General features: G+C 37.8%; 2 protein-coding genes across 8 annotated transcripts; one reads left to right on the top strand and one right to left on the bottom strand.

The window, feature by feature from the left end:
- Window positions 1-1,862: 1,862 nt before the first annotated feature.
- znf330 (zinc finger protein 330) lies at window positions 1,863-13,386 on the bottom strand. 5 transcript variants are annotated; one of them, XM_020700743.1, is made up of 11 exons: window positions 13,262-13,375; window positions 9,854-9,957; window positions 9,447-9,591; window positions 9,339-9,358; window positions 9,172-9,242; window positions 8,482-8,558; window positions 5,366-5,492; window positions 5,178-5,282; window positions 5,054-5,100; window positions 3,854-3,971; window positions 1,863-2,381 (listed from the first exon to the last, which is right to left on the bottom strand). In XM_020700743.1, exons 3-11 carry the CDS (start codon window positions 9,564-9,566, stop codon window positions 2,110-2,112), a joined length of 957 nt encoding a protein of 318 aa, XP_020556402.1. In that variant the 5' UTR covers window positions 9,567-9,591; window positions 9,854-9,957; window positions 13,262-13,375; the 3' UTR covers window positions 1,863-2,109. The 5 variants fall into 5 exon arrangements, with proteins under 5 accessions (XP_020556402.1, XP_020556406.1, XP_011492045.1 ...); XM_020700747.1 differs by lacking the exon at window positions 9,854-9,957 and having other exon boundaries at window positions 13,368-13,386; XM_011493743.2 differs by lacking the exon at window positions 9,854-9,957.
- Window positions 13,005-23,058, top strand: LOC101170247 (RING finger protein 150). 3 transcript variants are annotated; one of them, XM_023957505.1, is made up of 7 exons: window positions 13,005-13,668; window positions 16,820-17,070; window positions 18,064-18,135; window positions 19,016-19,098; window positions 19,209-19,305; window positions 19,451-19,646; window positions 21,113-23,058. In XM_023957505.1, exons 1-7 carry the CDS (start codon window positions 13,221-13,223, stop codon window positions 21,268-21,270), a joined length of 1,305 nt encoding a protein of 434 aa, XP_023813273.1. In that variant the 5' UTR covers window positions 13,005-13,220; the 3' UTR covers window positions 21,271-23,058. The 3 variants fall into 3 exon arrangements, with proteins under 3 accessions (XP_023813273.1, XP_023813279.1, XP_023813280.1); XM_023957511.1 differs by having other exon boundaries at window positions 19,451-19,670; window positions 21,143-23,058; XM_023957512.1 differs by having other exon boundaries at window positions 13,006-13,668; window positions 21,143-23,058.
- The last annotated feature ends 284 nt before the right edge of the window (window positions 23,059-23,342 follow it).

The raw sequence follows: 23,342 nt of genomic DNA, 5'->3' as shown, positions 1-23,342 counted from the left end.
TAGCAAACTTTAGACGGGCCTGCACATGTACTGGCCTCAGCAGGGGGACACGTCTGGCACTGCAGGACTTAAGTCCCTGGTGGCATAGTGTGTTACTGATGGCAGACTTTGTTCCTTTGCTCCCAGCTCTCTGCAGGTCATTCTCTAGGTCTCCTTGTGTGGATCTGGGATTTTTGCTCACCGTTCTTGTGACCATTTTGACCCCACTGGGTGAGATCATGCTGGGAGCCCCAGATGGAGGGAGATTATCAATGATCCTGTATGTCTTACATTTCCTAATAATTGATTTCTTCACACCAAGCTGCTAATATTGTAGATTCAGTCTTCCCAGTCTGGTGCAGGTCAACAATTTGGTTTCTGGTGTCCTTAGACAGCTCTTTGGTCTTGGCCATAATGGAGTTTGGAGTGTAACTGTTTTGAGTTGTGGGCATGTGTCCTTTATATAGATAAGTTCAAATTGGTGACAGTAATAAAATTTAACCAGTGAAGGACAGAGGATACTTTTACAGAAGAATTTACAGGTCTGTGAGAGGCAGAAATTTTGCCTGTTTGTAGGTGACACAATACATATTTTCCATCATAACAAATAAATTCTTTAAAAAATGCATATGCTTGTTCAGATTATTTCCGTTTTGTTTATTCTTTTTTCATACAAAAAGGAATGTTTATTTTGAAAAACAAGATTCTGTTCACCAAAGCCATCTGTCTTGACGGATCATGTGACTTCAAGCCAATGCTCGGAACGCAAAGTTAGCTCACCGCTTAACCCTTGTGCTATCTTAGATGACCCCACCCTTACTTTCACGTGTTCTCCCTACCATGACAAAGGTGGATAACGGTGGAAAGATTTCATGTAATCCATGGACACCAGTGAGGATCACAAATCATTAAAGAAAAAAGGTTCAGAGCACTGTCCAGTGGGTCTAGATGAACCAACTCCCAATGGTTAAGGGCCTAGGATAGCACAAGGTTTAAATGTCAGACAATGTGATTATTTTTCTCACTTTGTCTCTCAAAGTTGACCTACTATGATGAAAATTACAGAATTGGTGGCTGAGTAAATACTTTTTTGCCCAGCTGTATTGTGTCACCAATTAACTTTACCCAGAGAAGTCTGTAGCAAGCACCACACTTGTTTTTCTTCTACACAGTTGGACAGTGCTGTTTGGGAAACAGCTGTTTCCCGTCAATTTAAGATGAACCACCCTGAGGTTTAGCTTACTTTGATGGGAAACAGCCGCTTCAAGTATCATCGCACTAAATTCACTTCAATGAGGTTCCTTCAGAAAAAAATGCAACTTAGTGAGTGATACATAAAATCTTTTTTGTTGTTGTTTCAAACCTTCCTTTGGTTCAAAATGCTGCTGTACTTCATTTTAAAGCAGCTGCTGCTTGCATTTTCAAGTTATAAAGTTTGATTTGAATCAGTTTCCAGCATTGTTTTGCTAATATTCAAGCAAAGTGGAATAAAGAGAAATTAAATGGAAAGAAAAAATTGGACAAAACACAATGTAATTAAATCATGGTCAGTGAACTCAGTGTATTTTTTATTGAACTGAATTTTGTTTTTGTGTCACTACAACTTTAGGAATTTTACTAAGCTTAATATTTATACTAGGAAAGGTTTTTTCTCCTTAGAACCAAGTTATCACATTAGTGTGGCCACTGTGACTTGATTACTCACTGCTGTTTCCATCTTACTTTTTACATTTTTTTCAAATCTCAATTCTGTTAAATTGTTCATGTTGCTTTGGATATTTTCTATCCTAAGAGGGATAAAAAAAACTTTCCTAAATGGAGAATGTAAAAAATTAGTTTTTAGTACTACCAAAAAATGTAAAGAAACAAATGGTGGACTCAAATTTGACTTTAAAACATATTTATTAGTCTATTTGACATCAATTATTTTTCAACATTATTTGTTCTTTACCTGCTCAAATCTCTTAAACTATTCTTTAGAATGTTAACACACTGACTTTCCCCTCGTGGCTGTGTGAACATTTCTTTATGATTTCAGTTTTCATATCAACTTTTCATATCAACCTTTGATAAAACAAGTCAGCTTCTGCTAAAGATCACTGGAATCAACAGCAGGCCAACACGTTTATTTCAGGCAGTCCCTCCTAACTTGAGCTCAGCCAAAGATTTAGAAGCCTCCTCCTCCACCTCCTCATCGATTTCTTCTTCTTCTTCTTCTTCTTCCTCCTCCTCCTCCTCCTCATAGTCCTCTTCATCATAGTCCTCATCCTCTTCGTAATTGCCTTGTTGACTGCCTCCTCCAGCAGCTAAATTCTTCCAGTAGGCATCATACCCAGATGCTCCGCTGTCGTCGTCGTCATCATCGTCGACGCCCGCCTGTCGGCCAAACTTCAAGGTACGAGCTGCAAAAAGACAAAAACAAAACGCACAGGTGAAGCAACAATCACATGTAGGCCATGTTGGTCTATTTTAGCCATAGTTTTAGCCTCATAGTAAAAATCACACTGATTGTCACAGATATATTTTTCTAAAATATACTTGTACTAAAACAAACATACCTGGAATAGTTAACATCTAAACAAAAATAAAGTACTTACATACGATTCTCATGCATGTGGGAAGTGTATTGCGAAGTTTTCAGAAGGTTAATGTAATGTTAATGTTTTGACGTACGGGTGTTGCTGTCGTACGGTATCATTGCACCACACTCTAGTCGTTGGTAAAGCTTTAGTCTCAACTGCCCTTACAGCTAGAAAAGGCGCACGTGAACAGATCTAACGGGCTGGGGTTGAAAAAATAAAAAAATCTGAATGATGAGCTTGCATCTCACATACTTCACCCTTACATGTTGTTTGAGTCAGCTGCAGCCCACAGAGAGCCCCTATCCACATGTAGGGACTGTTGTGACTAAGCCAATAAACACTGACATGGGCACAAACGTCTTTTTCACTTCCTCTTTAAGGATTGCTTCCAAGTCAAACTGGATCCAGGTCCTGGTAACCACTATAAAAGCAGCTTGAAATTCAGGAGAGTCCCATACCTTCACAATGTTGCCAAAAGTTTTGGTCCACTTATTAAAAGGATACAATTCTTAATCACTTCCATGGCATGCTTCCCCAAACATTTATAGAGAAAGAGTTAAACGGAAGAGCAAAAGGAATTCCAGAGAAGCAACATAACAGGATTCCATCTGTGCAGCCAACTTCAAAGCTAACAAAAAACTGCCTGTCAGAACAAAGCAACACAGTCAAAAAGATTTCAGCTATGTAAACTAAAATAGTGAAACTAAACTTTAAGATTTATTGTTTTACATTCACTACCTACATTTTGCGCATATTGCACGCAATTCATAAGTGTTTCTTGCGTTCATCGTACGTTGAATTTCGCAGATTTCCGTCGAGGGTTTCGGCTTTGCGTGAATTTGGTTTTTAGCCTTTCAAAATTTTTCGACTGTTGAGAATTGCGCAGTTTTTAAGTATTTTACGTAGTTTATTGTAAATTATGACGTAAATCTTAAGCAAGTGATTTTTGCACGATTTTTTTAGCATTTCACGCATGCACCACCGAATTATGACTTTTATATCACATATACGGCGCACATATAGCATGAAAATTACGTAATTGAGGCACAAATTACAAAAAACAGCAAAATAATCCCCTACGGTTCATGTTGACTTACGTGTTTTTTGCGTGGTTTATTCGTACTTCTTACGTGGTTTTAACGTGATTCATTCATGATACAGTTGTGAAGATTTCATGTAAACACCAAAACTATTCTCATTTTTTCCATTTCCATTCACATTAGACCAATTTTCATACATGCAATATGCGCAACATGTACGTAGCGGCCGTGTGGCACGCCTTAAGGACTCACTGGACATGCTGAGGTCTTTGGTCTCTTGTGTCTCGTGGCCACACTTGGGACATGGTGGCGCTTTGCCTTTCTCCTGCTTGAAAACCTTGCTCTTGGCGTGGTCGTCACAGTAACAAGCCTGCAAAAAAAAACATTGAGCTTGTTTAAAATGTCGATGAAACGATGCATCACTAAATAAAAACGGACTTTATCGCTTATGAAGCAAAACGTAAGAACGTCAATATCTGGTAGCAGTTTTTACTCGGTGCAGTCAAAAAACCAAGTCTAGACATGAAAGGAAAAAAAAAACCTTCAGAAACTGTTTCAGTTAATCGCTGAATGCAATAACAAACATATATGCTGAGAAATGTTGTGTGACAAACTCCTAAATGAAAAAACGATCTTAATGAGTAGGCCAGCACAATTAATCACAACTATATCGTTATCGCGATTTCAAGCTGTGCAATATCCACATCGCAAAAGTCAGCAAAAATCGTAATAAATGGTAAACCTTAAATTTCCTAAAACAATCTTATGGCCTATTGTGGAACTATTTAATGAATTGAATAAATCCCTTTATGCATTTGACCAATCAGATGGAGCCCTTCACGTTGTTGACCAATCGGATGGAGCTTTTATGTTAGATGTTGGCCTCCTAATTAGACGAGGATCATTTGGAGAATAATTTAAGGTATTTTCACTCTTATTTAAATTAAACTTTTGCAGTGAAATGGAAATGTTTTTGTCGTTTTTGCTATACGTTCATTTAGTGCAAGTTATATCGTCATCGCAATATTGATCACTATTATCGCATATCGCAAGTTTTCCTCATATCGTGCAGCCCTATTACTGAGGCAGTTTGATGACCTTAGTTATGACACTTATGCCCGGTTTTGTCTATAGCTTTTCTGGAAAAAGAAAATACCATGAAGAGTATCTTTACAACTATAAGGCATTTGTTTGCAAAAGCTTATAAAAGCCTGTTAGCTGTCTTTTATCTGGTCATTTTTGAATGCTGGGTGATGAATCAGAGCTTGGAAAATAACTAAAATAACTATGTTTGATGCTGTTTCAACAGGTGTGACACGTCATGAAGATGAGATGCGAGTCACACCTGTTTTCTGTAAAAAATGTATGATTTTCTTTTCTAAATCCAAAACTCTCAGAAAAGCTGTGAGTAAATTCCCTTACAGTGTAGATTCCTCGTGTTTGCAGGCTTACCTTACAGCGCAGGCAGGAGTGTTGCCCCAATCTATTACAGGAAACACCTGACACACAACACAAAAATCCAGGTTTCATTTTCACTTAATAAAAGAAAAAAAGGACAAAAATATGAATGACTCACATTTGAATGTTTCCGCTTGAAGAATTTGGCAGCTCGCCTGATGCTCAAACTGATCATCCTCGCACAGAAAGTTGTGGCAGAAAGAACAGCGGAAAATTCTTCCCCCTGCACAAAAGAGCCCCTGAATTATGTTTAGGATGAGCAGACTGGATGGAAGAAAATGCAAAGGGCAGGCAGAGGCTTCCCACCGTGATCCCAAACTCCTCGGTCACACTCGATGCACTCGGCATCAGTGAGGGGACATGCACAGGCGTGGGTGCTCAGACATTTCCTGCCGTGGCACACCCAGGCTTCACAGAAGTCACACACTGCCCCCTTGTGGTAAAGAAAAAAACAGAACAAATAGTAATTTGACCTTATTTAAAACAGTTTTGCGATTTGTTCAATGTATACTTAAAAAAAAACACATCAACTTCCATTTTAAGAGATGCACACAACTGTACAATAACTGTTGAGTTATTAAAAACAAAAAAGCGTGAGCTTCAGCAAATCCTGTTTGCGCATACAACTTATAACACTTCCAATGTTATACAAACTAAATGTCACACCTGTTTTATTTATTTTTTGGGGCACAATACCAATATACTTTGAAAAGCCACAACAATCCACTGCTGAACATTATTTTTTATGTATAAATTGGTCACTCTAAGCGCTCTATTGGAACAATGTTCTAATACATTAGAATTTGTGGAATTTGCGACGGATTACAGCACTTTTTTTTGGTTCAAATCCGATTTATCAGACCAATGCCTGTTTGTTTAAATAAAAAGGTTTAGAACGCCAACACATGGTAAAATATCCCACTGTTGTTGATTAATAGGTGCTATTGTCATCCATGGACCATGAAGCTACACAAAAGAATACAAGATATAAAAAAAATAATAACGGTTGTATATTGGCAGGAAATACATCAGCTCAAGTCTGTTGTAAAAAATAAAAAAGATTGTTGTTTTTTGGACTTGAAAGTATTAAGAGTTTATGTTTTAGCTATCCGGTTACCATGGAATCTGTCAGGTATTCTGGTTCAACTGTAGGATCCCTGAAAGAGTTTTATTTATTCAGTCTTTGCACGCACACATCAATCAAAATGCCTTAAAGCTTAATAAAAAAAGAAGAAAAGTCCCGCCTCTGACAGTTATTACAAAACAGTCAAGGACTTCATTGTGAGTGAAATTGTCTAAACTTGCATCTGTCTATGTAATGCAGTTCAGTGTTAAGGAATCAACTTCCTCCAAGTCAAATGACTCATCAATTACTCGTGGCATTCTTCTCAGCTACTTCAAAGCAGACAAAAACATGCGTTAAATTGGATTTTCATACATTTATTGCAATATTTCTCTGAAAAGGTTTCTACCAAACCCTGCAGTAAAGAGACCATATTACCTAGTTTTAACCTGTGTACCTACGACTGCAGGGTTTTCTAGATGTATGGGAGGCAGAACCGTCAGCTGAAAGGTTGTGGACCAAAGATCCATGCTCGGGTTTAGGAGATGGGCTCTTTCCATTGTAGACTACAAACTGCATTCAGTCCTAAAGCTGTGTAATGGTGATGCGTACAGAAGGGGCAAAAAAGGATTTAGTCAGCCACCAACTGTGCAAGTTCTCCCGCTTAAAAAGATGAGAGAGGCCTGTTTTTTTCATTGACTATGAGAGACAGAGTGAGAGACAAAAATCCAGAGGAAAAAACAAACAAACACATTGTCGGATTTTGAAAGAATTTATATGTAAATTATGGGGGGAAAGAGGGGAAAATATGTATTGTGTCACCAACAAACAAGCAAGATTTCTGGCTCTCACAGACCTGTAACTTCTTCTGTAAAAGGATCCTCTGTCCTCCACTGGTTACTTGTATTAATGACACCTGTTTGAACTTGTTATCTATATAAAAGCCACCTGTCCACAACTCAAAACAGTCACACTCTAAACTCCATTATGGCCAAGACCAAAGAGCTGTCTAAGGACACCAGAAACCAAATTGTTGACCTGCACCAGACTGGGAAGACTGAATCTACAATATTAGCAGCTTGGTGTGAAGAAATCAATTATTAGGAAATGTAAGACATACAGGATCACTGATAATCTCCCTCCATCTGGGGCTCCCAGCATGATCTCACCCAGTGGGGTCAAAATGGTCACAAGAACGGTGAACAAAAATCCAATAACCACACAAGGAGACCTAGAGAATGACCTGCAGAGAGCTGGGAGCAAAGGAACAAAGTCTGCCATCAGTAACACACTATGCCACCAGGGACTCAAGTCCTGTAGTGCCAGACGTGTCCCCCTGCTGAAGCCAGTACATGTGCAGGCCCGTCTAAAGTTTGCTAGAGAGAATTTGGAGGATCCAGAAGAGGATTGGGAGAATCTTCTGTGGGTAGATGAATTTAAAATAGAACTTTCTGGGAAGAACTCTACTCATCATGTTTGGAGGAAAAAAGAAGGCTGAGTTGCATCCAAAGAGCACCATACCAAATATAAAGCATGGGGGTGGAAACATTGTGCTTTGGGCTGTTTTTCAGCGACTGATCCGTGTAAAGGAAAGAATGAATGGGGCCATGTATCATCGTATTTTGAGTGAAAACTTTGTTCCAACAGGAAGGGCATTGAAGATGAAACACACTGCCTGGGTAAAGGAGTAGCTTCGTAAGAAGCATTTCAAGGTCCTGGAATGGCCTGGCCAGTCTCCAGATCTCAACCTCATAGAAAATCTTTGGAGGGAGTTGAAAGTCTGTGTTGCCCTGCGACAGCTCAAAAAAAAAATCACTGCTCTAGAGGAGATCTGCATGTAGAGATGGGCCAAAATACCAGCAACCGTTTGTGGAAACCTTGTGAAGACTTACAGAAAACATTTGACTATCATTGCCAACAAAGGGTATATAACAAAGTATTGAGTTGAACTTTTGTTAATGACCAAATACTTTTCCACCATAATTCATAAATAATTTCTTTAAAAATCACAGTGATTTTCTGGATTTTTTTTTATCTCATTTTGTCCCTCATAGTTGATGGATACCTATGATGAAAATTACAAGCCTCTTATCTTTTTAAGTGGGAAAACTTGCACAATTGATGACTGACTAAATACTATTTTGCCCCACTGAGTATATAAAAATGTACCATGAAAAATGTCAATTAATACTAATTGTCAATTTATACTAATCATATTGATTTTTAAAAAAATCAATATGATTCAGAAAAAAGACAATCTTTAGATAAAAAACAATATTTAATAAATAAGTTGAATATTAACAAAAGCTATGTTTGCTCTATGTGAGTTTATGAAAAGTGTAAATCACAATGAACTCACCACCATGGCCATGCCTGTTGTATGGATTCCCGGATGCTTGATAACACAATCTGACGCTTTCATGCACTTGGTTTTACCTTTAATAATGAAAAAATATCAATGACTATTAGTAACTTTTGAAGAGGTAAGACAATTATATTCATGTAAAAATGAGAGGTTTCTACAAACAAAAGGAGACATATAACACACAGGCAGCACAGGCAGGTCACTAGGATTTGAGTTCACATCCACCTTCTGGGTCGCATGGGCAGCAGCTTAAGCAAAGATGCCCAGACTTCCAGCTCCCCTGAGGTGTTTCCAGGCCAGCTGAGAGACATAGTCTTGCTAGTCTACCCCCCAGGGGGCTGTGCCCTGAACACCATCCCAGGGAGGCGTTCAGGAGCCTAGATGTCTAAGCCATCTCAACAGGCTCCTCTGGATGTGGAGGAGCAGTGGCTGGGCGCTCTAAGGAAGGGCCCAGCCACCCTACAGAGGAAGCTTATTTCAGCCGCTTGTATTTGAGACCTTGTTCTTGCAATCATGAACAAGAGCTCATAGGTGAGATCCCTCTGCACTTGTAGTTGCTATTTTCTAAAAAAATTAATTAAAAAAAATAAAAGCTTTTTGGTCTTGTAAAGTGATGACTGAGTTTGGGAGTGAGGACCAAAGTAAACCTGGATAAACATTTAAAGTGAATGACTTGGAACTCACCGCACTGAGCACAGACAGGTAGCTTCTGCACTGCATTGCAGAAGTAACAGAAGGCCCTGTTCTTCTGTTTTCTAAGAAAAAGAAAAAACATGGCAAAATATGTAAACTACACCCATATTTGCATTTCAGTCTAAATCTGACAAATATTGTAGCAATGATATGCATACCTCTGGCATTTGTCACAATCCTAAAACAAAAACATTTAAAGCAGTGAGTATTTGAACCTTACTTTCATTGTGGTCACTAACATTTGCATGTAGAGCAACATTACACACCATGTTAAAGTTGCAAGGGTGTTTTGCCACATCAACGTGCTCCCGGTTGGCTCGACTCTGCTTCTCTCGTTCTTTCCGATTCTCTGCCTTTTTCCGGGCCCCGGTTTTCTTTTTGGGCATTTTGTTATAATGGGGCCTGTTTAATCTGCAGACAAAATAATGTAGAGCGGGTTTATCATACATCACTGGGAAATAATGCTTAGTTACATACATCAATATATTTCCACAAAGCAGCCAAGCTAGCTTGTACTGACAAAGTAAGTCACACGCCGGAAGTTAGGCACGTGCCTCGCTTTAATTCTGCTTAATTCTTTGTGTCATCCTAACAATAACATTTCAGTTCTAGCAAATGTCACGATGGAACCATTTAACATTTCACATTTTGACATTAAAGTACTTATACCCACGCTCTAACTTAGCACGGAGTCTTCTCGGTACGTCCTACAATATGTTCGTTGGGGAAAACCGAGGGAATTCTTGGTTCCGCCAAAGAAACGTTCCCCTTCTTTGTCTGTTTGATACAACCATGAAATTTTTTTTGTTAAAAGACTTAGAAAAAAACACATAAAGAGTAAGATACTTAATGGACATGTCGATCAGTAAAGCGTGCCAGAAAGATATTTAATAAACATGTCAAAATGAATTTGCAAAAAATATTACAGATTAGAGATTAGAATCAGAAAAGTAGCCCGCTGAAGCAATCATTTCAAATGTTTAAGGGAGGTTTTGAAGACATGAAATGTATATTAACCTAGTTTTAAGAAATATACAGAGATTCTCTCACTAAGTGTTTTGACTATGTAAATATGCAATTTTTACATCAAATATTAAGGATTTTTTTAAATGTCAAGTGACTGGGAGAAGTTACATTGGGATGTTATATCTATCCTAAATTATGGATTTTATTTTTTCTTCAACATCAAACTAAAAAAACAAATAAAATATTAATAGCTACCTTCAACTATTTTTTCTTCTGAAGTCAACTTTAATACAGCTTTTTGTTTATTAGTAGTATTAACTTTTGGCAATGATGAGTTTGAAAACACTTATATAAACATTCACAATAGCTCGTGTGAAAATACGCTGAAGCATTTTTAGGACAGATCTGACATTAAATAATCCCTTGGGTTCTGAATCTATCCAAATAAATCTTGATGGGACATGTCCAAAGCACCTCAATAAAAAAAATGCCTTGATAATGATTAATATATATTAAGCTGAGACATATAGGTAGTTTTCTGGGTTGAAATTCTCCAAATAGGAAAATGTGACATCCTCATGCTATTTACTGTACTGGTGTTCCTGGCTGAGTATGATGATCGATATTTGCAATCTGGATTTTGTCTTTGCCATAGATATGTGCTTGACTTAATATTGAGAGGAAAAGAATGAACAACTACAGTAAAAGGGTCAGATGTTGCGTCTTGTTTAAATATTCAAAAAAAGAAACAAATTAATATTCTACACAAAAGAATAATCATCCTCTTCATCATTTTGTTGAAATTTAATGCAGAAACAGTTATCAGGAATCTCATTGTGGGGTCTTTTTTTAAAAGCCCCTGACCATGGGTGAGAGTTAAAATCCTCACTTGTGGTTCTGAAATCTAGTGGCCCAAAGCGAAGCCTACAGGCAGGATGTCTCTCATAAGTGCAGTGTTCAAAGTTACTATCCATTCCTAAACCATTTGAGCAATTTATGAACTTGAGAATAAAGTATAGATGAACACACAAAGCAAATGAAGGTGTATCCGTTTTTGACATTCCCTATAAAGTTAATTGAATCTATAACATGTATTTTTCTGATGGGTCCTAACACAGAGGCCTTGAAAGACCCTAAGCTTTTCTTTGTCTTTGAGAATGACTGGCAATAAATAATCCCAGAAATCAATCTCCTATGAAAAGGTTTGGCTTTTTTTGTCTAATATGAAGTAGCTCTGCTCTCAAGGTGACAAGGGACATTGGGTGTAATGTTACACTACTCAACATCCCGCATCTTCAAGTCTGGAACACTGACCTTCACTGACGTAGGAATGTTTTCAGAGGATTATCAGTGATCACTCCATTTTGTTACTTGCTAAATAATCTGCACTTGATCTAATAAGGACTGGATTGTGGCAACTATTCAGTTAAATCAACTGATTATTTTATGTTCATTTGTCTGCTGCTATGTGTGTATGTGTATGTAAGAATTTCTTCCCTGTATATTTTGTAATTGTTTTACTGTGCTTGAAATATGACGCCACAACAATTTAATTTCCCTATGGGGTTAAAAATTTTAATCCTAATCTTATGTAAAAATAGCCATAAAAAAGAAATAACTTAATAGAGGTGAGATAATATACATTTGTTTCTTCCCACTCCTTTCAAACAACTAATCAAAGTCTACTTGACTTTAACCGATAATATGTTTCATGGCTCTCTGTTTGAAGAAAATAATTAAAATAGAACATTTTTAGAACATTCTGAATGGCAACATATTTGCAAAAAAATCTAAGTGTTTCTATATTGGACTGAAAAGATGACTAGATCATTTTTTGTTGCCAACACATGTTGTCTGCTGTGATGGAACTTTTTTACATTATGAATCGTAAAATAAACCTACTGTGCCCCAAATACAAATGGTATTTTCTCGCTATCGATATAATTGATATGTTTGATTTTTTAATGGTATAGTTCAATTCGATTAAAAATTTACCTGAGTCACATCAATCTTGTTGGATCGTAGGAATATAAATTGATCCTTAGATTAAGTCAATTGATCATGGTCCCCTTGTTTTTATTCATTCATTTTTTCTATTCCGTTTAGTCATGGGGCTGCTGGAGCCTATCCCAGCCACTTGTGGGCGAAGGCAGGGGACACCCTGGACAGGTCGCCAGTCTGTCGCAGGGTAGAATATCCACAATCACACATCCATTCACTCTCACACTCAACCCTATGGACAATTTAGAGTTGCCAAATAACCTATGAGGCATGTTTTTGGAGGGCGGGAGGAAGCTGGAGATCCCGGAGAGAACCCACACATGCAAACTCCACACAGAAAGGTCCCCCATTGATGTTGTGTTTTGCATGTCCCCCAGCCGGAACTTGTGCCGGGGGCCTTCTTGTTGTGAGGCAAGGGTGCTAACCACTGCACCACCGTGCAGCCCCCCTATTTTTATATAGCCTATAAATAAAATGCTATTTTATCATCTTTTTTTTCATAAATTGTATTATGAATTACAAAACAGACAATAGGTTAAAAAAACAGTGCACATGCTGTACAACCTGCACATCAACATTTACAGTCCAGAGGCGATGTAATAGAAAAAAATGCAGTTCCTTTAAAAAACGAAACATTATTGCTATCTATCTATCTATCTATCTATCTATCTATCTATCTATCTATCTATCTATCTATCTATCTATCTATCTATCTATCTATCTATCTATCTATCTATCTATCTATCTATCTATCTATCTATCTATCTATCTATCTATCTATCTATCTATCTATCTATCTATCTATCTATCTGTCTGTCTTTTTTATCAGAATGCTTGTTTGACTACGTCACTGATCCACGCCCAGGTCACGTGACACTGCCCAGCCTGTCCTGAGAGGGGACGGAAACAGCTGAACGATAACAACATGCTGCAGACTTTTCCTCCCCTAACATTTCTGCTGTTGCGGCTCGGACGTGGGTAGCATGCATGCCCGGTAAACGGCGGATCCCACTCGGGGGAGTTTAGGGGAAGCCCCGGGGCTTGTTGCCCTTCCCAAACCAGCGAGCCGCACTATGGCACCGTCCCTCATCCCGGACTGTCGCATGAATCTGACCGTCTCGACGTGTCTGCTGTCGCTCTGCTTCGTCCACTGCCTCTGCTTGGACTTCACGGTCGCGGAGAAGGAGGAGTGGTACACAGCCTTCGTCAACATCACCTACATCGATCCCGTCACCTCCGCGGTCAAGACGGAGAAAACCGAATGCGGCCGGTACGGGGAGCACTCGCCCAAAAGAGAGGTCAAAGGTCAGGTCCTCCTCCCGGCCACGCCGCAGGACCGGCAGGCGTGCGACCCCAACGTCAGGTTCCCGCGGGCAGCCCAGAGCGGCGGGGCCTGGGTGGCGCTGGTGGCCGCAGGAAACTGTTCCTGTCAGGACAAAATTCGCAACGTTGCAGAAACCAACTCGTCTGCTGTTGTGATATACAACACCGGCAACGACAGCATCACAATGCCACATCCAGGTAGGAAACATCAACCTGCGGGTTCCTGTCTGGAGTTTCCCCTCATCGGAGGTCAGGCCTCCTGCTGTGAGGAGTCAAACAGGTGTAACTGTTTGTGAGTCACTTAGTTAGTAGTTATTATCAGAGGAGGATCAGGTTGTTGTTTTTTTAAAGACCCTCAGTGAACAGGTGTTGTCCACGGAAGCTTTTCTAAATGAATGTACATTGTCCTAAAAAATACTTTTAAATATCACAGTAAAGTAGAGAATCCCTAAAGCATACATGACAAACTTTGAACAGATTTCCATATAAAATAGGGGAGTAACGATTCTATTCCTATGATCCAATCAGGTCAATCTGTCAGAGGAAAGTTGTTAATCGATTCCTTTATAAAAATCGTTTCAAATGAAATAAATTGCTTATCGATAATGGAAAATAGCATTTGTATTGAGACATGGTGGATTTATTTGACTAAAATGTAAAGTCGGCCAAGGTAAAAAAGAATCAGTCCATCATTCCAGTCCAATGTGTGGAAACACTTTGAATTTAGCAAAGACATGTGAGCATACAGTGAAGTAGAATGTTCTAAGAATTTTCCCTTTAGATTGTTTTGATGTGGAAAAAACAACAGTGGGTGGAAAACTTCACCTTACCTGTACCAGGTATTTATTTCTGAGTCACACTGGATGAATATTGGGCTAAAGATGTCCTGGATTGATTTTAGGTCAGTGATTTTGGATCTTTCAAAATGAACCAAAATGGACAATGAATCCTCAACAACCACAAATTATGATATGAATCGAATTGTTGTTAAAAAATTCATCATTACACCCCCTGAAGAGTACAAACAACCAGATTTTGTTGGTGCAAAAAGAGGAGAAAAGGCATAAAGTATAAAGTGATCTGAAAACATTCTTACAATAAGAATTTCCATTTGTTATAAATATGTTATAAAGAATTCAAAATAAATACATTATGGCCTTCTTTTCATGTGTCACAGTGAAACACACAAAGCTTGAGGAAAATTATCTTCAGCCTCTATAGCGATTATAATTCTTATAGACTGAGTGTCATATATATTTTTTTCATAACTATTTACTATTATCATTAACCAGGTAAGGTGCACACCTGTTTTGTATTTCTCGACAGCATGTTTTTAATAAATTATTTATTCAATAATTCATTAAGAAAAAAAGCAAATGACCAGAGCCATAGGACATTTTTGTGATCAGTTGTGAGATCTACCCAAAAAAACTTTTCTGAATCCACAGTCGCTGCAATATAAATGCCCCCCCTCTCCACACACACACACACAACACACAACACACTATGCCATATGTCTTGCCATTATGACACACAGAGAATATCAAACCTTTTGTATTGGAAGTGCGTGATCAAGTGGAGGAAGTGTGAAAACAAAAGATGGGCAACATTTGTTAGAAGGACTAGATAAACACATCTGTCTGCTTCAGATTCCAAATCCGAAAGCATCCACAAACTATTTTTCTAAAAAAAAAACTCTCTTGTCACCCAATAGCTCTGATTTCTGTTGTCTGTTTTGATACTTTAGCCCTGTTTTATGGGTGGGGGGGTTTGCCATGAAGTGAGGGTTACCAACAAATGTTTACGGATTCACTAAACCAAGGCTGGTTTGGTCATGCATGTCTGTATTTACTTCTACATAATTTAGTTCTAGCATTCAACTCACATCAGTGTGAGTCTTGCTAGCCTCTCTGGAAAAATTGTGGATCTGAATCTGAGCCTGAAAGCTCCTCATCAGTTGTGACAGGAGGAGCTGCAGTGCAGTGTTATCATTCATTATGGATACAGGGGGGCTGCAGTCAATTGAAATACTGTTATTTTTATAAAAAGTATTATTACCACTTTGTGACTTCAAAGGTCAACAAATAGGCAACTTTTAATCAACTAATAATTGATTAATTTTTCATATATAAACACGTATATTTTGAAAACGGGAGGCAAAAACTGGAAAGTAATTCTAAAAGGTACTAAAAACTGCTTGCAGCATCCTGGTTGGGGTCTTTTATGCATCCACAGTTTGGTCTGAAAGGTCAGAATAGGAGGGTCTCCTCTGTTTTTAGAGCTTCTATGCTCTGTCTGCGTCACACAGAGAAATCCGTCAAAGCTAAGAATGTACATGATTTCCTGGCCCTCCTCCATTTAAGAGTTGAAATTGTATGCTTTCAATTTGTAAAGGATACTTTTCTGTGAATCTGTTGTGAAAAACCGGTGTGTTTAGAATTTATATCTTGAGGTTATGGAGGTTAATCTGTGTCAACACCAGCTGTCGCTGATGCCTCATGTTAACTTCTACCCCGCACCATGTATGCTTAAAAGAGTCATAAACCCAGTTAAAAGGTCAGGAGATAGAGATGCAGGTATGCTAAAAAATATTCTAAAATGGTTGAATTTAGTTAATGACTGTGAGCCAGTACAGTAGAATTGTTTTGTGACTTGGAGATTGAACAGAAACTTTTTCACCCAGAGCCATCTGTCTGTATTAAGCTGTATTTTATTTATTTATTTTTGTTTATGGTAATTGAAAACGCTTCGGGCCAACTAAATGCAGAATTTCTTTTTTGTATTAAACCAGTTTTCTTTGACACTGCAGACAATTAAATAATAAACTTTACTATTGTATGTTTCAATCATTCTGGTTAAAATAAATGTAATTTTGATTTATTTTATTGGCTAAAAATAACTTTGAAATTTTAAACACAGTTAAAATAATGATAAAAACTAATTGTTACTGGCATTTTTACTCTATGTTGTTCATAGAACTGTTAGTCTTAATGTTGTTTTTTTTAATTCAATGGATTTTCACAATAAAATATTGTTAAAGTATAAAATATTTCATATAACTCGTGTTTTTGTACAAAATACACTGGGTTTGTTGAAAACAATATAGAAGATATAAAGAAAAAAGGTAGCAACAAGCAGGCCAAAGGGATTTATTTTTCTTTTTTTAATTAAACGTCTTACTTTTTGTGTTATAAACAGAGGGCTGAATCGGCTTGTCACTGTGATTAAATTATCTTTCCCGCTTTGAATTTAAACATAAAATCTTGTCACACAGAGACTTACTCATCCACAATAATGTGTGCAATGCATGTCTCACCTGCTGCTTCCTGTGCTCCTTGTGTTTTTACAGACACGGCTGATGTTGTGGCCGTCATGATCCCAGAGCCTAAAGGTCGTGAGCTAGTGGGCTTGTTAGAGCAGGGCCTTGTGGTCACCCTGCACATCACTGTAGGAACGCGTAACCTGCAGAAGTACGTGAGCAGAACCTCTGTCGTGTTTGTCTCCATATCCTTCATCGTCCTCATGAACATCTCCCTCGCCTGGCTCGTCTTCTACTACATCCAGAGGTTTCGCTACGCTAATGCACGAGATCGCAACCAGGTACGACTGAGTGCAAACGTTTCAGATTCAGACTGTAGCCGCTGTGTCATCGCATTCTTGGTTCATGCATGTTTCCATGTCCCTGTTGTGTGAATCCAGATGTACGCTTCTATTAGTTGCATGTTTGCATGGCATTGATGGCCTTGGTTTTGTTCAGAAAAGCAGATATTTTTTAAATAAATGCAAAAAAAGAAGAAATATAGAAGTAATATAGAAACAACTGACATATATTCCTAATGTGAGTTATATTTGCTGCCCGCTGTGATTCTGCACATTTCACCTTTTTTGGTCAAGATTTTAACAACAATCTTCTTTACTGTCTCTATGCACATCCTGTAAATCAAAAAGTTTAATTTTCAATACCTGTTGATTCGTGCGGCAAAATATGAATTGACAGATTATATTAAAACATTGGGGGAAAAAGGCAGTGGCATTCCAGTACAAAGAAGTTTATATTCAAAAGCTCCTTAATAGTCACACGGTATCCATCAGCATCTTATCACAAAGAACAGTTTTCACACTCGGCTAACTAAAGTCCTTCAACAAGCCTCCAGGAGATGACACCAATTTGCTGATTGTTGATTGAAAGTTAACTGAACATGAGAGAGTTCTAACACCAAGCAATTTCTGTCAGAAGAAGATAAAGCACTAAAATCTCTAATGAAACAGCACACTTGTGTGGCATTCACCTCAATTATATCTTGCCACTGGCACATGGCGTGGGTGTTTTTAGTGTTTTCCTCATTTTCAGTAAATTCGCAGTTACTTATCCTGCTGAAATGAAATTCCATTCTATTACTGTAAAGTTGGAGGACTAGAAGGACACGATCTCTGTACTCTATGTATATAAGTGAGATATTTTCACCAAAACACCATAAAATATTGCCTAGAATTTTATCTCAAGTGGTGCTTTTGAAATATTTGTCTCTTGTTCATATTTAAGAAATCACAAAAAAATGTACTTTAACGCCAAATGTGTTTTTCTATCTGCAGAGGCGTATGGGCGATGCTGCTAAACAGGCCATCAGTAAGCTTCAAGTGCGCACACTTAAGAAAGGAGATAAGGTAAGAGAGGCTCCTAAAACTTGGAATACATTTTACATCAGGCAAAAGCAATATTTTTATGGAAAACTAAAGAGCTTTTTTGTGTTAGTTCACCTGTATCATTAAATTTATTTCATGATTTTGTCTTTCTTTCGTCTAGTCATACATATAAAGCAAGAATTGCAAACAGTTTTAAATAATGCTTGATAAGCTTCGGTTTTCTTTTCTGTGTGTTAACATCATGGGTTTGTTTCATTTTAAGTCTAAAAAAAAAAGTCTGACGTAATTTTTGTGTAGCAAGTTTGATTTCGTTTACATTAGTAAAAAATTTTTTTCCTCACCCTGATTAAATCACTATCAAACTCAACCATTGACAGTAGATCACAGTAAATGTATTAGCCTATAAGATTTCAAAAAGAACTGCTAAGTTTTTATTTTAATTTAATTTAAGTTTAATTTTAATGTAATTTAAGTCTTTATTTTTATTTTTATTTATTATTTAAGTTACATTTTTTCCCCTTATTTAGTTTTCAGCAGTGTTGTCTGCTATGGCTACGTATATAGAAACCAGCAGATGTCTGTCCATTCATCCGTTTTCTAAACCCATTTAATCCCTTTTGGGGTCACAGGTCAGCAGATGTCAAGAAGCCTCATCAGTTCCTATTTTAATATTTTATGCTGCACTAAAAATTAAATTTAGGGTCAACCTAGAACTTCCTACTTTGAGGTTTGGAAGTAAAAAGTGAGTGCAATTTAAAAATCCATGGTGAGAAAACCTGGTTGGATAAATCAACAATGACCTCATAAATGAATATTTCTACAATTTTTCCATTTAAAGGTCCTTTTTGTGTTTTTATTCTCAAGTTCTAACCTTGTTTCTTTTGCTATCTTTTCATATTAGGAAATAGAACCTGACTTTGAAAACTGCGCCGTTTGCATCGAATGTTATCAGCCTAACGATGTTGTGAGGATATTACCATGCAGGTGAGGTTTATGTAAAAAAAGGATTAATGTAATGACATCAATTGAAAAAATCATTGTAAGAATTCTAAAAGCCAGATTTATTGAAAATATTTAATATGTTTCCTATTTAGGCATGCTTTCCATAAACACTGCGTAGATCCGTGGCTGCAAGACCACCGGACGTGCCCCATGTGCAAAATTAACATCCTAAAAGCCCTGGGAATTGCAGTAACCCCTATTTGATTATTGTGAAATCGCAGTTATGCTTAGTTGTACAATTATATTACGTTTCAGAGAATAATTAAGCAATACTTTAATGGTTCTAAAGAAAAGTTTGATCAGGTATCTCTGTGATGTGTTTGGCTCTTTGCAGTTCAATGCGGACTGCACAGATGACATTCCTCCTGACTATGAGGTGTCTCTCCGGGGTCCGTTTACCAATCCTATCAGTGCTGCAAGTGAAATAACTGTTAATGAGAGCTCAGTGGTGCTGGAGCCAGACCCACAGATGCTACATCATTACACAGACACGGTTCCACAGCCGGACCAAAGCCGCATTGTTCGCAGCAGTATGTATGCTGAATTTAATCCGGGTTAGGTTTCGATCAGGAGTCTTAATCTCCAGTTCTTGAGGTGTTGCTTCTTTCTCAAGTATTCCTGCTATTGCAAGTTTTTATTTGTGGAATACATTTGGTTAAGGTAATTAGCAGGAGGTAGATATCCCAGAAACAAGCAAAACCTGGAGTTTAAGAGCCCTGGTAGATGAATTTCTCTAAATGTCTGCACAATACATTAGTCAGAATGAAATCCCACCGCAACATATTCAATATATTTTCTCTTTGTTAATATAAATGTTTTTTTGTGTAATCTTTAGACGTTGGACATTTGTCTTTCACTCAAGGATACTCTAAACATAAAAACCATGACCTCAGATTTACACTGGTCCATCTGCAGTGCACCTCCCTTGCATTGAGTGGGAAGTCCGTCTCACGACCGTGAGCTTACATTGTCTCTGTTGCATCTCCGGTCCGTCCCCTCTCGCCCCTGGTTCCGGGGGAAGTGGTCTGTCCTGCCATCTCCATGTCGGGTAGTTCCGCTGTCTTTGCTCATCGAAAACCTAAGCAATCAGGCCCCATGCCCTCTTCTTCCTCACCAAGTCTTTGTAAAATGCATGTTTGGTGTCATTAATGGGGTTTTATACTTACGTCGTCCATGGTGAAAATGGGCGCCAGTGTTATCTGCTGTGCATAATCAAGTGAGCACGTCACCTAAAATGTAAAATAAAAATTTTAAAATGTTTTACTTTGAAAGTACAATACAAATTTTTTTAAAAATCTTGACTTGTTTCCTGTTTTTCATGCTTTTTGCTGCAACATTGATGTGTGAATGGACTAGAAATAGAACTCCTGCGTAAAGCTTGCATTGTGTTGTGGAGGGACGGACATGAGATGCAGACATGGCGGAGGCGATGTCAACATTCCGATTGATTAACTAACGTTCTATTTTTTTGTGTCAACACAACGCATACAAACCAATGTAAAGCAGGCTTTAGTCGACACAGTTGCTGCCAGTCATTGAGCCGTGACCATTGTGAGGGAGTTTCAAATCATTATTGGAGCTTTCGTGTTAAGAAAAATCATAAAGCAAATTTTCTCACAAAGTTCTTGCAGCCACCCTAACACCTCTCTATGTGATGTGAATAAGTGGAAGGAGTTCAAACAATTTGGTTAAAAACTGATGCGTGAAACTAAATTCAATCTGACTGAAGACAAAGACAGTTAATGCTGCATTAACTTGAATGAATTTTATTTTAGTATTTGAACAGGTCCACCTCAGCTTGATTACAAGTGAAATATAAGTACAATTTGTCTTTTCAAATAGTCTGGTTTTGTCTAAGTGCATCTAATTAATGTCTTTTCTAGTTATTTCAAATATTGACATCTTCATTACTTAAAATAATTGATGTGTTTTACAGTGAGGCACTCCTTGTAGGATTTAGCTGCAGAAAATGTGGATTTGTGATTCTTTTTTCCAGGAGTGAATAATTCCACCTCCCATCCCTCAGGTGAGCACCAGCCTCCGCTCAGGAGTGATTTAGACACTTCAGCGCTCATGAGTGTGGAGAGGTCTGACGTGGACCTGTCGACAGAGCAAGAGTGTGACGAGGCCAAATCCAGAGCCAGTCAGCGCTGAACGAAAGGGATTGAGGAACGGAGTGAGAGCAGGACTGGGAGTCCAACAGAACGGGGCCGTGCTCTAAGCTAATTTGAAGTGTGTCCCTTCAGACCCCGTGTCCACACAGACTAAAAGAGACCCATTTCTGTCTTTGCTTCTCCTTCAGCAGTCATGACTGCCGGACAGTGAGTCTCTTCACATCCTTCAGCCTGCCGTCTGAAGTGCACAAACAGACGGAGCTCATTCAGTTGCCCGTCACAGAAGGCAGCAGTCGGATTAGGATTGTGAACTTAATCCGGCTGCACAGGAGCAGCGGGGCATCTCTAATGCATGACTACAACTTTAGTTAGCATGAAATTGTGTCTTGGTAAGTGATCACTGCCAGCAAATTATAGAAGTTTGACCTCTTTTGTAGACCAACATCTGTCAAAAGTACGTCAGTGAACCAACAGCACATATTCAGCATCTTTAAATTCGTGGTATATGCTTTTTTTGTGCTTTTTTAAATAAAAACTTGAAACTTAGATTTTTAGGCAGTCACAAGACAGTAAAGAATGTGTACACACAAAATATGTTGTAATCTGTGCTTTTTTTATGTAACTGTTTGTGTGTCTTGGATTTTCCTGTTACACACACCTGCAGAGCATCTCGTCTTCACATTTGACAGTCCTAGCTTGTCTAAGGGATTTCGAACTAGTAGCTCACATGGCTGCTAGTTTTTACAGCACACATTCGTTCTGTACAAATACGATTACGATTACTCCCAGTTTGGGCAGAAAAGGCAAAGGCTGCTTTAGGCAAATCTGGTTAGTGATGTTTACTCTACTAAGGCTACACAACATTTTATCATGCTATGACACTTCTTAAAAAATGGCAAAAAAGCACACAGTTAAACAGTGACAAAAAAGTAGGTATAAAACTTACCACACTAGATTTTGATCCCAAAAGCACAACTTGTACGGTTTGAAGATGTCTCTGCTTGAAGCTGTTTGCTCTGAAAAAATAACCAGGATTTTATCAAAATCGTTTCATTTGCTGTGATATTTTTTTTATTATTATTGTTTGATTTATTTGGTTTATTTATTTGGTTTGTTTTAAAATAGATACTCTGTCCTTCGTATTTTGTGTAGAAGCTTTGTGAGTTTTTATGTGTGTGTGTGTGTGTGCAGTTTAAAGCTGCAATAGTCTGAAAATGGCTGACTCATTTTTATCCATAAAGTTGGACATTTCAAAGCTACCTGCAGCAGAAGCAGTGCTTCAACATGAACTGTCTGTTGCAAAACAGAACATTTTCTATAACTTTGAGATGTTACCAGCAAATGCACAAATGACATCAATTCAGCATTCTATGTGTTTGCATTGTTCCAAGATTCCATCATGGTCTATTTTTGTACACTCGCTTTACTTGTAGCATTGTATATGTTGTCTTGAATATCCAGACTACAAGATAATAATGAATGTGATTATTACTAGTTCAATATGTGCCCTGATGTTTGAATGTTGATTTGCATATACATGTTAAGAACTGGATAGCAAGATCCCCAAATTGACTCTTTAATGTTTTTGTATCCATCTATGTTTTCTTCAGATTATTTTAAAAGCATTTAATTAGAAGATATACATGGAATTAAAGGAGTACAACATCATAAATTGGTATTTTTGGGGTTTTGTTAAAATCTTTTAGGAACTAATCCTTTGCAGTGTGGTCTCGATTTGTATCTACTGCCTCCAAAAAGTCTCTTTTAACTCAAATTTGTGAAAACAACATCCCGATAACTGCTTATTTCATGATGGATTAGTCCCAAACTAAGGAAAACATTATGCTTTTATTTTTTATGGAAATGTTTAAATACGAAAGACTATACAGAGCATCTGTCTGGCTGGTGTTACTCAGTGATGCAACATGGCAGACATTTAACAAGCACAAAGAATTTAAAAATATATAAATTATATTTGGATATTTATATATGATTTTTTAGTGAAAACAATAATATTCATAGTCTTTGCTAAAAGGTTACATGTCAGCACATTTTGTGCGATTTTCCCTTTGATTTTTTTAACACCATAGTTAACGGCTTGTTGATAAATAA

This window comes from Oryzias latipes, chromosome 1 (assembly GCF_002234675.1).
Source record: "Oryzias latipes chromosome 1, ASM223467v1".
Lineage (NCBI taxonomy): Eukaryota > Metazoa > Chordata > Actinopteri > Beloniformes > Adrianichthyidae > Oryzias > Oryzias latipes.
The sequence above is the reverse complement of the archived record's forward strand: the minus strand, read 5'-3'. Positions and strand labels throughout refer to the sequence as shown.